The following is a 12,166-nucleotide window of genomic DNA, read 5'->3' as shown; positions in this document are numbered from 1 at the left end:
GGCGTCTGGGTACATGTAATAGTTTGTTTTGTCTTTCTTTTCTTTTCGTTTGTTACTATTTTTGGTACCTTGAGTTTTCGTTAATAGTGGTGTTGTTATTGGCACATGGCGGCTTTGCTCATGTTCGTGTGCATGTCTAGATGTGGCGGACGATGTCCCAGTGTTTGCTCTGGTAGGGATGGCTCTGAATGTCAGGACAACTTGGCTCGGCTAGGTTATATTCCAGTTTTAGGATTTCTATTCACTCTACAAAGACGTGCTAGGCAGCGCCAGCCGTTGATGATGCGGTTTGTACCCTAACTACCTCCAAGGTGCTTGCCTATGTACATGCCTGCCCTACTCACAGTTTGCAACTCCTCCTTGCCAGCTTCCGTCACAGTCGCTTCTCAACGATCGCCTTAATCTTTCCAATATCCACAGCCGGGACCGTTCTGCCCTTGAAGCCAGTCATGGTTGTTCCCATAAAGATGGAATTGTAAATCGCTTCTTCCGTCGCATCTGCCGCCGCCTCGAAAAGGCCGTTGATGGAATCGTTGTCCGTCATCTGCACCGACATCGGGCTGGGCCGCAGCGGGTCGACAGTGCGCGAGGCATGGCCAGACATGGAGACCTCCTGGTACGGAATCTTGCTTGCTGTGGAAAAGGCCAGGAAAATATCACCAGAGGTATTGTTACCGTAGCCGCCCACCTTGGCGAGGCCGACGGTGGCGCGCTTGGCGAGTCGCTGCAGCTGGACAGGCAGCAGAGGCGCATCGGTTGCAATGACAATGATGATGCTTCCGTCCTTCCGAACTTCCTTCTCAGACTTTTCAGCCTCTTCATCCCTTTTTTTCTCTGCTGCATCCTGCTCTTCCTTGATAATCGCTCCAACGGGGACACCGCCAACATGGAACGACTGAGGGCCTCCATAGTTGGCCTGAACCAACACGCCGACCGTATAGTCAACCTCGTTTCCCGACTCGTCGAAGCCGCTGACAACTCGGCTGCTGCATCCAGTACCAGCCTTGAATCTGTGGCACACCATGCCAGTCCCGCCCCCTGTGCACCCTTCGGCGACAGCTTTCGAAGAAGCATTCTTGATACCGTCAATGACGTGCTGCGCCGTCAACGGGAAACGGCTAAGATCACTCAAATAGCCATCATACGTCTCCGCGACAACGGGGACGATAAAAAGAGGCATTTCTCCTTCCACATCCTGGTGAAAGCGGTAGCAGTATTCATAGATTCCCCGGTAAGAGTCACCGACCGAGCCGGTGGATGTGAGGAGAATCGGCGATGTAAGAAGGCCAGTCTCGTCCATCCAGTGAGACCCCGTCAGCTCGCCACATCCATTGAAGCGAAATACGCCAGCGAAGCAGCAGTACTTGTACCAGTCTCGTCTTGGAAGGATTGTTGTAAGTCCGGTGTTGACGTGTTTGTCTTGGGACCGAATAGTGATGACGTCAACCAACACGCCCGGGACGTCGGTAATAGAGTTGAGTTTTCCAGGCTTGAAGTTGCCGAGGCGAAGTCCTGGGATTGCCTCGCGCACTCTCATCCGGGCGGCATTTGGTTTGGTCTCAGTCCTGATGATAACCATGGCGGTAGACTTGGTGGCGGTAGACTTGGTGGCGGTAAGGGCTTGAGTTTGTGCTTAGGAGGGGCAAGAAGAGGTTGAGAGTAGTGAATTTGTCGGCAACAGTGAAGCAGATAGGAAAGTCGCGCATCAAGGGCTTTTATCATAGCTCAATAGACAGCTGACGACTGCGTGGACGTGCAGGGAAACGTGATGGCGGACGCAAACTGTGTGATGATGCCTGCCATATCCACGTTGGTGTGTGTGGCCGGTAGTTAGCGTATTGATCATTTGCAACTTATGAGGCTTTGCCCTTCTGATCAGGGTGGCTCTTGCTCCAGGTTTTTGGTCATCGGGCCGGTTGTTTGGCCTTGTTGTCTTTGTTGACTCTAGCGGGAATCCACTCTGGGCTTTGTTCGCCACGCTGTCGGCCCTGAATTTCACTGCCTGTCTTTGAAAGCTTAAATACGACTACCCGAGACATGGGTCAGAGCGCGACTCAAGTCTGCCAATTTTTAACCCAGATTATTACTGCTTAACTTTTTCTTCTCAGCTGGCGTGCCGTCATAGAAGCTTGTTACACATCAACATGTCGGACTTTAGGGTAAGAGATCACTAGGCTGGATGGACAACGACAAGGAGAGAAATAACGCAGCCCAATATGATGCGATGGCCGCAACCTGAGGTGCAAAATATTCATTGCTTCATACTTTTTCCTCACGACTGCTTTGTTGGCAGCGATAATCCGCGGTACATATACATACATGTTCCACAGGCGGCTATAACGGGTGTCGCGGGCCGGTGCTGAAGAGTGTTTGTGTTTGTGGAATAGCAGGCAAAGGTTGAACAAAGAATCAGGGAAAAAAAAACCCCGAAAGTTCAAGGGATCCTGCATGATTTCGCATTATCCAACACACCAGAGCCGGTGTCTAGATGCGAAAGGGACATGAACTTCTCTCTTCATCTTCATCGCCGTCCTCGTGTTGGTGCTGCCAGGTCCGCTTGCCCCGCCACAAGCACCACCTAAATCCGGGGTACGGCGCAACACCCGAGGCTCGAGACACTGACTTGGCGGTCCGCCTTGTCTCCCCCCTCACCTGTCTTGACTTTTGTTATGCTAAGAAAGCAGTTCATCAAAGCACGCATCGAGATACATTCCCAACGGCCAATTGACAAGCACATATCCGGGTAATCACGCGTCCATTCATTTATTCATCCCACAATGGTCGCTCCCATCCGAGTCGTGCCCAATGTAAGCTACCCGTGCCCACTCTCACGCCCTCATCACCATCATCATCAGACACGCAACCGCTGACCCTGCATCCTCACTCCCGCTCCCCAGGCGGCCGTCCGCGCGAGCAGCCTCCTCCGCACCATCCAGTACACGCACCCGCCCTCGTGCCCGTGTCACTCCAACCCAGGCTATCACCAGTCCCAGCCCGCCGTCCTGCCCCGACCCGCCCAACCCGGCTACCGCCGCTACGCCACACCCACCAAGACGGAGACGCTCAAGGAGTACGCCTTTGAGATGGCCGCCTCATCCATCCGCTTCGGCCCCGGCGTCACCCAGGAGGTCGGCATGGACTTTAAGAACCTCGGCGCCAAGCGCGTCGCTGTTGTTACTGACCGCACCGTCGAGAAGCTCGACGCCATGAAGCAGGTCGTCGAGGGCCTCACCCGCGAGGGCGTCCCCTTCGAGGTCTTTGCCGACGTCCGCGTCGAGCCCAAGGACAGCTCGTAAGAAAAACAGGACAGGTCCCACTCCCACTGCAGCGAGAACCAACCTTGCTAATTGATGTGTATCTGCAGAGTCAAGGAAGCCATTGCCTGGTCGCGTCCGTACCAGCCAGATGCTTTCCTTGCTGTCGGTGGTGGATCCGTGATGGACACTGCCAAGCTCATGAACCTGTACACGTGCTATCCCGACGCCGACTTTCTCGACTTTGTCAACGCGCCGCTTGGAAAGGGCCTGCCCGTCGACAAGCCGCTGAAGCCTCTCATCGCGGTTCCCACCACGGCTGGTACTGGTAGCGAGACGACCGGCACCGCAATCTTCGACCTCGTCTCGAAAAAGGCCAAGACCGGCGTTGCTCACCGCAACCTGAAGCCGACGCTGGGCATCTGCGATCCCCTCAACACGAGGACCATGCCGGCCGCCGTCAAGGCCAGCTCCGGCCTGGATGTCTTGTGCCACTCGCTCGAATCTTGGACCGCCATCCCTTACAACGAGCGCACCCCCCGCCCGGCCAACCCCATCCTGCGACCTGCCTACCAGGGCGCCAACCCAATCTCCGACGTCTTCTCCTTCCACGCCCTACGCGCCACCGTCAAGTACCTTCCCCGAGCCGTTAGAGATCCTGATGACTTTGAGGCACAGAGTGAGATGCTCCTGGCCGCTACGCTAGCCGGTGTTGGATTTGGAAACGCGGGTGTCCATCTTTGCCATGGTAAGTAACGTATTGATATTATTTCTACATAGAAGATGACCCGCATCTAACAAACATATTTAGGCATGTCATACCCCATCTCTGGACAGAACCCTGCTGGCTATAGACACGCTGGTTACGACCTCCCAGCACCGCTGATTCCTCACGGCGTCTCAGTCGCCGTGTCTGCACCGGCCGTTTTTCGATTCACTGGCGCTTCCAATCCCGAACGCCATCTTGCCGCCGCCGAGGTATTTGGTGTTGACATCTCAAACGTCAAGCGAGAGAGCGCTGGCGAGATCCTGGCCGAAGCTCTGACCAAGTTCCTGGCCGACCTCGGCGACCAGCCGAGCGGTATCAAGGACCTTGGCTTCGGCAGCGAGCACATCGAAGCTCTGGTCGAGGGCACACTGCCCCAGGCTCGTGTGCTAATGCTTGCGCCTGGCCTTGCCAAGGAGCTGGAGACTGAGCGTGACCAGCTGCGGAAGCTCTTCGAAAATGCCCTGTCACACTAGTTGTACAAAACCCCGTGTGCTTATTTGGTTGGAGTTGTATAGACAAATAAATAGCGGAAACACAGGTGCACTGACTTGTGTTCACTTGAACTTGTCCGGGTTGCTCGGAATCATGTGCCGTAGGACAGCTATTTGCTTCACCATGCCTAGTTTCCTCAATTCGGATGCGTCGCGTTGGTCCGTTCGTTGTGTGCCGTTCGAATAGACAACGGTGTAGTCTGGTAATGTCGTTCCGGGAGGAATAACAGACATGGGAGATATTGTGCAGTTCTGGTATTACGTTAGCTGTCGCGACTCCGTGTTAGGAAGCGGATGATTATACCGATCCAATCTTGGTGCCGCTGCCAATTTTGCTTCCGACTTGAATCAAGCTGCCCTCGCCGATTTCTGTGCCGCCGGATTCTATGATAGAGCCGACCTCTATTTGCACATAGTCACCGACAGCAACACCTCCCGCGCCGGCAGTTTCTGGGTTCTCGGGTCGGGCCCCGATGTGAGCCCGCTCGTGAATGATGCAGCGTCGTCCGATAAGAACACTGCCGTCATTGGACTCAAAGCGGCAGCGAGGGTGAATCACCGTTTCGGATTGCATAGTTATTGAGTGTGTGCCTTGTAGAATGGCATTGTCGGAGATTACGAGGGAGGACGAAAAGTTGACGGGTGGCTTGGGGCCGGATCTGTCAATCGCGGGCAGGATTGAGTGGCGTTTGCTCGACATGATTGGTACCAAAACTCTCTCTGGAGGGCTGATCAGAATCGCAAACTTCAGAGATGGAAAATATTTGTTTGTCAGGTAGAAAAGATTGCTATGAAAAGCGTGGCGAGGGGTAAAGCTTAAAGTTCATGGACGCGCTGGAATAAGCTATCCATCTCCGGAGTTTGGAGCTTGAAAGTGAAGTCCAAGTTTGGCCTAGTGACAGTCTAAATGGTCGCAAGTTGATGATGTTGGGCAGTACAAGATATCCACAGTAAACTGGGTGAGTTCTGGGGTACTCGCTAACGCCAAAGCTTAGTCATAGATGTGGCTCGCATTGGCCAACCACATCGTCTGCATTTCTGATGCTCAGATTAGTTGCAAGGTCGCCCATCGAAGTAGCGCACACGTCTTTCAACCCCCAAACCGTTCAACGGAAGCCAACAACATGCTGTCCACGAGAGCGGCCCCCAAGACGGCCGTCAATGTCTCACGGACCGCCGTGAGAGGATTGGCCACCGTCCAGGATGGCACCCCCAAGCGCACCTACGGCGGCCTGAAGGATCAGGACCGTATTTTCCAGAATTTGTACGGACGATACCCGGCCGACCTGGCGAGCGCGAAGAAGATGGGCGACTGGCACAAGACGAAAGAAATTATCCTCAAGGGGCACGATTGGATTATCAACGAGGTCAAGGCCTCCGGTCTCCGTGGCCGTGGTGGCGCTGGCTTCCCCTCGGGTCTGAAATGGGTACGTTGTAGCGCGGCTGCTTCGGTTGTGGAGATTGATGGTGCGACGACTACGAGCGAACAAAACTGACCAATGCGTCTGCAGTCTTTCATGAACTTCAAGGACTGGGACAAGGACAACAAACCGCGATACCTCGTCGTCAATGCCGATGAGGGCGAGCCCGGAACCTGCAAGGACCGCGAGATTATGCGCAAGGACCCGCACAAGCTCATCGAGGGATGCCTCGTCGCCGGCCGCGCCATGAACGCCACCGCCGCCTACATCTACATCCGCGGCGAATTCATCTACGAGGCCGAGGTCCTCCAGCGGGCAATCAACGAAGCGTACAAGGACGGTCTCATCGGCAAGAACGCGTGTGGCTCCGGGTATGACTTTGACGTTTTCATCCACCGCGGTGCCGGCGCCTACGTCTGCGGCGAGGAGACCTCCCTGATTGAGTCGCTCGAGGGCAAACCCGGCAAGCCTCGTCTGAAGCCACCGTTCCCGGCCGCCGTCGGCCTGTTTGGCTGCCCCTCCACCGTCGCCAACGTCGAGACCATTGCGGTCGCGCCGACCATTTGCCGTCGCGGCGGCAACTGGTTCGCCGGCTTCGGTCGCGAGCGTAACCAGGGCACCAAGCTCTTCTGCATCTCCGGCCACGTCAACAACCCCGTTACCGTCGAGGAGGAGATGTCCATTCCCCTCCGCGAGCTGATTGACAAGCACTGCGGCGGCGTCCGGGGCGGCTGGGATAACCTGCTGGCCATCATCCCTGGTGGTTCCTCCACCCCAATCCTCCCCAAGAACATCTGCGACGACCAATTGATGGACTTTGACGCCCTGAAGGACAGCCAGTCTGGTCTGGGTACGGCAGCCGTCATCGTTATGGACAAGAGCACCGACGTCGTCCGCGCCATCAGCCGCCTCAGCCACTTCTACCGCCACGAGTCCTGCGGCCAGTGCACTCCTTGCCGTGAAGGCAGCAAGTGGACTGAGCAGATCATGTCTCGTTTCGAAAAGGGCCAAGGCCGCGAGCGTGAGATTGACATGCTCCAGGAGCTCACCAAGCAAGTTGAGGGACACACTATTTGCGGTAAGTCATCTAACGTACCACGCTCCTTATCTCGATCACAGAAACTAATGGGTCTCGTAGCTTTGGGAGAGGCCTTCGCCTGGCCCATCCAGGGTCTTATTCGCCACTTCCGCCCGGAGCTGGAGGCGCGCATGGCCAAGTTTGCCGAGGAGAACGGCGGCCAGGCTTTCGCTGGCGGTCTGCCCCGCACCGCGCGTGCTGAGGGCAAGCTCCTGTCACCTGGCCAATAATTGTAATAGCTGGAGTAAAAGAGGGTTTCGAGCGAGATTTTAGAGGTTCCGCGATTGGGCGAAGCGCGGTTGCGCAACCTACCCGCACAATGCTGCGGCTGTATCTATTTTACTATGTCATCAATGTTACTTGTTACAAATCTAAGCTGTATGATGTGAATTTATATCTTCGCCGGCTGCGTTTTCCAATGCTCTGCTCTCTAGACCATGACATCTTCTGCAGTCAGAGGATTGCGCTGACCAACTATCTCCAACTACTTGCGAATGAAGGAGCTTGATCAGTAATTTCTCCGCCCCCAGAGAGTGGGCCGAGCGCGGGATCTGCGGACTCGATGTGGCCGTGCCGAGCCCAAGGATCATTATTAGGGGGCTCGTTCTCGTTGTCGGCATTGGAGCCTAACATGCAAATGGCATAACCTCCTGGCATAATAAGCGCCATAATCCTTCCTGTGCAGAGCTTTTCCTTTACTTGCCTTGCTTCAGGTATACGTTTTCTGCGACGGCCAATTCGTACGCCCTCCCTGAAAGACATCCAGAAACTTGCGGGTAAAGCAAAAAAACATGGCCAAGACCATAGAAACGTTCGTCGCCTTTGGGGCTGATATCTGTATGTCCTACCACGGGTGCGCGCAAACCATACCTCCTCATCCGCCACCCTCTCAAATGCCAATTGACCGTCACTGACCGTTCGTCTGTTTAACACATTCAGTCGCTCTTGAGCGAATGATGCGCCTGCTCCAGGCCGTCGGCATGGTCTTCACCTCCTACAGCTTCCTCATCGCCCTCGCGCGGCCCTCCGCCTCCGCCGCCCACCACCTCGCCACGCGCCTCGCCCTCGTCGCGCTGCAGGACTGGCTCAACGTGACCCGCCGGGCCCTGCGGACCTTTTGGTTCCTGCGCGCCTTCCACGGCAGCTACGCCCAGTACCAAAGCCTCGCCTCGGCCCCCGGCGTGGAGGACCTGCTCGACGTCGTCGCCGGCTCGCTGCTCGGCATGTTTGGCCTGCTGGAGACCGTCACGCTGCCGGACGTGACCCGCCTGCCGGGGCTGGCGGTGTTCGGCGCGGAGGAGACACGCAGGCTCAACGTGCAGGCGCAGGCGTGCTGGCTGGCGGCGCTGGTGGCGATGGTGCTGGCGGGGGGCGTGAGGGTGCTGCGGCTGCTGGCGGAGCGCGCGGTGCCGACGGGGGCTGATTTTGGCGGCGGCGGCGGCGGCGTGGGTGATGATGATGCGGAGGAGGAAGGGGGGAAAGGTGGGAAGAAGGGAGCGGCATCGGAGAAGAAGAAGAAGAAGCGGGATGCAGAAAGGAAGAGGAAGCTGGACAAGGCGGAAGCGGCGCGGAAGACGAGAGTGCAGGTACGGGCGCTCACGCTCAAGATGGTCAATGATGCGCTGGATATGGTCATCCCGGCGAACATCTGCGGGTTGTCCGAGTTTCACCCCGGCCAGGTCGGCATCGCCATGGCGGTTACGTCTCTCATTACATTGCGCGGTCATTGGGAACGCTGCGCCAAAACCTTGCAGTGAAAAGGCGTTTCTCGACGAGACACAAAGGTCTTGGTTGGATGGTATTTTTTTGCCCTTTCCTGGCTTCTTCCAAGAATTATAGACTCCAGAATAGACTAAAATAAGCCATGTACCATCAAAGTAGCTGTATATGACTACCTTTATTAAATGGTTGTGTACTAAAAAAAAATAGGCAAGACAAGATAAATGCAAGTATGACCTGGAGGGCCTCAACATCTCAGGTTGACAATGTCCCCAATAGAGACGTTGAGTATTTAATTCCCCTCTCCCAGAAAATTCTCATTGGCTGTGAATCAGGATCTCAACATGCAATCTGTCATTTCAAAAATGACAATCTTCATCGCCGTCCACCAACTGCAGAACATGTAAACCAAACCATTTTCATACGGCTGGGATATGCAAAACCAGACAGGACAAGACTCTCCACCGGGTATTTTTCTCAAACATAATCATGAACATGCCATCATTATTTCTCCAAAAGATTAAACCAAAAATGAGCAGGAAGAAGAAGAAGACATCAGCGTCGCCCAGTGATGATGAACTGTCCAGTGCCCACCTCCATCTTCCAGCCGTCTTGGAGGAGAGCCGCGGCCACGGATCTCCTCAACTGCGAGACGCCACCCGCGCTGTGGCGGCCAAGTCCTGTGATGATAGCCAGAGGGCTTGTCCTGGCCTCCTGGGCCTTGAACTCACCCAGCTGCGCCCACCAGTCCGCGGCACGCTGGCGCGCGATGCGCGTGCCATCCCGCACCGAGACGCCGTGCAAGTCGATGCTCCGCCCGTAGCTCTGTTCGTCGACCAGGAGGTCGGCGGCGGCGGACGTCGCCGCGTGCGCGTCGCGTGCGTGCCCGCGGGCCTGTTCGGCGTAGTAGGCTGCCGCCTGACGGTAGAGCCCATGCGAGGCCCCCTTGCGGTGCATGTGGACGGCCGAGGCGGAGGCCTCGCGCCGCGCGTGTTGCAGGGCCTGCGAGGCCTTGATGGCGTCTGCAAAGCTGCCGCCGGCTCCGGCGATGGCGACGAGCGGCGAGGAAGCAGTTGCTGGCTTCGTGGGGGAGAGAGCCCACGCGGGTCGGTTGGGCGAGCCCAAAGGACTGGGAGAAGTCGAGCCCTCGATCTCGTCACGGGGTAGGGGCGTCATAATGTTGCCAAGCATTAATTTTTGGCCTTTGTTCTTCTTGGACCGCGCGAAATGTTTGTTGACGAGCTGAGCTAGGTCGTCCGAGAAGGGAATGATCGAGTTGGTGGCGCTGACGATGGCCTGTAGGTAATTTTCGGGGACTTGCCTATACTTGCGCGACAAGATGGTGACAGCTTCTAGTAGAGAGTCATCATCGGCGAGGCTGGGGTCCTGCGAAATTCGCTGGTCCAGAAGCGCAACCACCGTCTCTGGGGACGAGCAGTCGTGTTCATAGTACGTCTCCGAGACGGAATCAAAAGTGAGATTGAACCGCTCTGCAATATAGCCGATGTCTGATTGCTCTTGAATGCATGTTAGCAGGCCAATTTAGTGGTTCATTGACTTTATGAGCGTACCCTTGGCTTCACGGATGAGTTCTGCGGGAACAGCATTTTTTGTGTCTGGCGAGGGCTCTCTTCGCTTGCGCCCTTTGCCTTTTCCCTTGCGCTTCTGGGGTTCCTTGAGCTGCACAAATCCATCAATACCCTTGGTTTGCTGCCCGGTTTCCTCAAGGTACTGCATGTTGAGTAGATGATCCAGTGCAGACTGAAAATCATTATTGTACTTCTTGAGGGCATACTCGACGTCAAATGTCTTCAGTTCGGGAAACATGGCATGCAGTTGGAGGATTTTATCCTCCTTGCTGTCGTTGTTGAATGAAGTCACCCGCGGTGCTACCCACGTTGCGTCAGCGGGATCAGATGTCGATGCGGAGCTGGTTGAGTTTGTTTCCTGGTTGCCAGAGAGGTGCTGACTGAGGCTGGTCGCGGACGTGAGCGTCTGCGCGTCTATTGCGTCCTGGCTCTCGCCGTCCTGGAACCCAGCAACACCGCTGGGATTGAAGCCGCTGTTCTCCTCAGCGACTACATTTTCGGACAGGCTTTGGAGGACTTCGATGGCCGCGGCAAAGTCAGGTTTTTTGCAGAGTTCATAGTCACTTGCTACGGCTCTGACAACAGATTCATCTAGAAAAGCTCTAAAAGACTCCTACATAGAAGAACAAGTTAGTAATCAGGGACCAAGGTGGTATTTTAGTGAGTCAACAAACCACAAGTCTTTGTAAAAAGGGTTCGTTGCGCTCTATTTGAGGCATGCTGCCATGTCTCACGTTTGTGCGACGGAAATCAAGGAAGCTAGAGAAGCGAGAATAGCTAAGGAACTAGCATAGATGACGGCTTTACGGAAGATAGAGAGGGAAAAATATAAGGCGAGTGGTGAGAGGGAATGAGGGCATGGTATCTGAAGTTCGGGCTCATTGATAACCACAATCAGAAGAGCAAGCAAACGCTGAAGCAGCCTGAAGCTATTTTGCTAAGAAATCACGTGCGGGGTAGTCTATTGTGCAGCCACCAAGAATGACGACTGACGCGCAACAAGTTTCTGGAAGATGCTCCCGGGCTATTTCTTTGCTTAGAGGTAGTACTCCGCGACCGATTTCGAAGGGCATTGCTACTGTCTTTGAGGATCGTGGGTTGGTGGGAGAAGACGACCAGGTTGACAAGCGCGATGCAGGCATAATGTTTGATAGGACACGCTAATTAACAAATCTCGGTGTGAGGTATAACGTCGGAGCTATGATGCGACATGGGTGCAACAATAATAAAAGCAATAGCTGCAGGCAGTGACAAGGCATCTGAGCTGGCAAAGAATACACAGGGCTTCAGAAAACCTCTATGTGGTACATTTCAGCGTATCTTTGTGATGACATGTATTACGTCAAGGTGTTGTTTTCAGACAGTGCAGGGTATTCATTGGAGAGTCCAGGCCGTCCGTGCTTGTCAGGCGGCTGCCGGCCGGCTGTGGCGTCGACTTTTCCCAGCCACTTTTGTCTCCAAGTTTTCCAAGGGTGTTAGACCAGGGATAATGTAGTTTTTTTATTAGATTCAATTGTTACATATTCTCTCAATAACACTTCCTTTAAAAAATATAAGAAATCTACCATTCAGGAAGATTATCCCTAACTGTTGGGGGCCAGATAGATGCTTCTGCACTGTACCTGGCTAGACCCCAGAGGCCCACCATAGAAACGCATTGGGGAAGGTCGTCATGCGACGCTTTGCTTTTGACGCTAATCCCTTCTGAAATCATAGGCATCACACTGCATGTTTCGCTGCCGACAACACCTCACTCAAGCTCTCCATCAACCATCTCCCCACCCGCCTGGCTGCCTCCCTCCGTCACCACCATCACAGCTCTACTTTATACCGCCATCTTCCCAT

At 54.9% G+C, this 12,166-nt stretch overlaps 6 protein-coding genes across 6 annotated transcripts; 3 read left to right on the top strand and 3 right to left on the bottom strand.

Annotated features, from left to right (window-relative positions):
* Positions 1–373: 373 nt before the first annotated feature.
* On the bottom strand, positions 374–1,579 carry ISF_04812 (peptidase family T4 protein; the record flags this gene model as incomplete). The annotated part of the gene is made up of 1 exon (XM_018848417.1): positions 374–1,579. One exon carries the CDS (start codon positions 1,577–1,579, stop codon positions 374–376), a length of 1,206 nt encoding a protein of 401 aa, XP_018704143.1.
* A 1,198-nt stretch (positions 1,580–2,777) lies between these two features.
* ISF_04811 (Fe-containing alcohol dehydrogenase) lies at positions 2,778–4,496 on the top strand (the record flags this gene model as incomplete). The annotated part of the gene is made up of 4 exons (XM_018848416.1): positions 2,778–2,807; positions 2,898–3,292; positions 3,365–4,002; positions 4,066–4,496. The coding sequence occupies 4 exons, from the start codon at positions 2,778–2,780 to the stop codon at positions 4,494–4,496; spliced, it is 1,494 nt and encodes a 497-aa protein (XP_018704142.1).
* An 81-nt stretch (positions 4,497–4,577) lies between these two features.
* On the bottom strand, positions 4,578–5,214 carry ISF_04810 (Trimeric LpxA-like protein; the record flags this gene model as incomplete). The annotated part of the gene is made up of 2 exons (XM_018848415.1): positions 4,578–4,766; positions 4,819–5,214. 2 exons carry the CDS (start codon positions 5,212–5,214, stop codon positions 4,578–4,580), a joined length of 585 nt encoding a protein of 194 aa, XP_018704141.1.
* Positions 5,215–5,638: 424 nt separating this feature from the next.
* Positions 5,639–7,243, top strand: ISF_04809 (NADH-ubiquinone oxidoreductase; the record flags this gene model as incomplete). Its single annotated transcript, XM_018848414.1, has 3 exons — positions 5,639–5,941; positions 6,026–7,013; positions 7,074–7,243. The coding sequence occupies 3 exons, from the start codon at positions 5,639–5,641 to the stop codon at positions 7,241–7,243; spliced, it is 1,461 nt and encodes a 486-aa protein (XP_018704140.1).
* Positions 7,244–7,804: 561 nt separating this feature from the next.
* On the top strand, positions 7,805–8,770 carry ISF_04808 (hypothetical protein; the record flags this gene model as incomplete). The annotated part of the gene is made up of 2 exons (XM_018848413.1): positions 7,805–7,850; positions 7,953–8,770. 2 exons carry the CDS (start codon positions 7,805–7,807, stop codon positions 8,768–8,770), a joined length of 864 nt encoding a protein of 287 aa, XP_018704139.1.
* Positions 8,771–9,287: 517 nt separating this feature from the next.
* Positions 9,288–11,040, bottom strand: ISF_04807 (Smr domain protein; the record flags this gene model as incomplete). The annotated part of the gene is made up of 3 exons (XM_018848412.1): positions 9,288–10,249; positions 10,304–10,934; positions 10,996–11,040. The coding sequence occupies 3 exons, from the start codon at positions 11,038–11,040 to the stop codon at positions 9,288–9,290; spliced, it is 1,638 nt and encodes a 545-aa protein (XP_018704138.1).
* Positions 11,041–12,166: the final 1,126 nt, after the last annotated feature.

Source organism: Cordyceps fumosorosea, assembly GCF_001636725.1.
Source record: "Cordyceps fumosorosea ARSEF 2679 chromosome Unknown scaffold_11, whole genome shotgun sequence".
NCBI classification, from domain to species: Eukaryota; Fungi; Ascomycota; class Sordariomycetes; order Hypocreales; family Cordycipitaceae; genus Cordyceps; species Cordyceps fumosorosea.
This window is presented reverse-complemented; position numbering and strand designations above follow the sequence as displayed.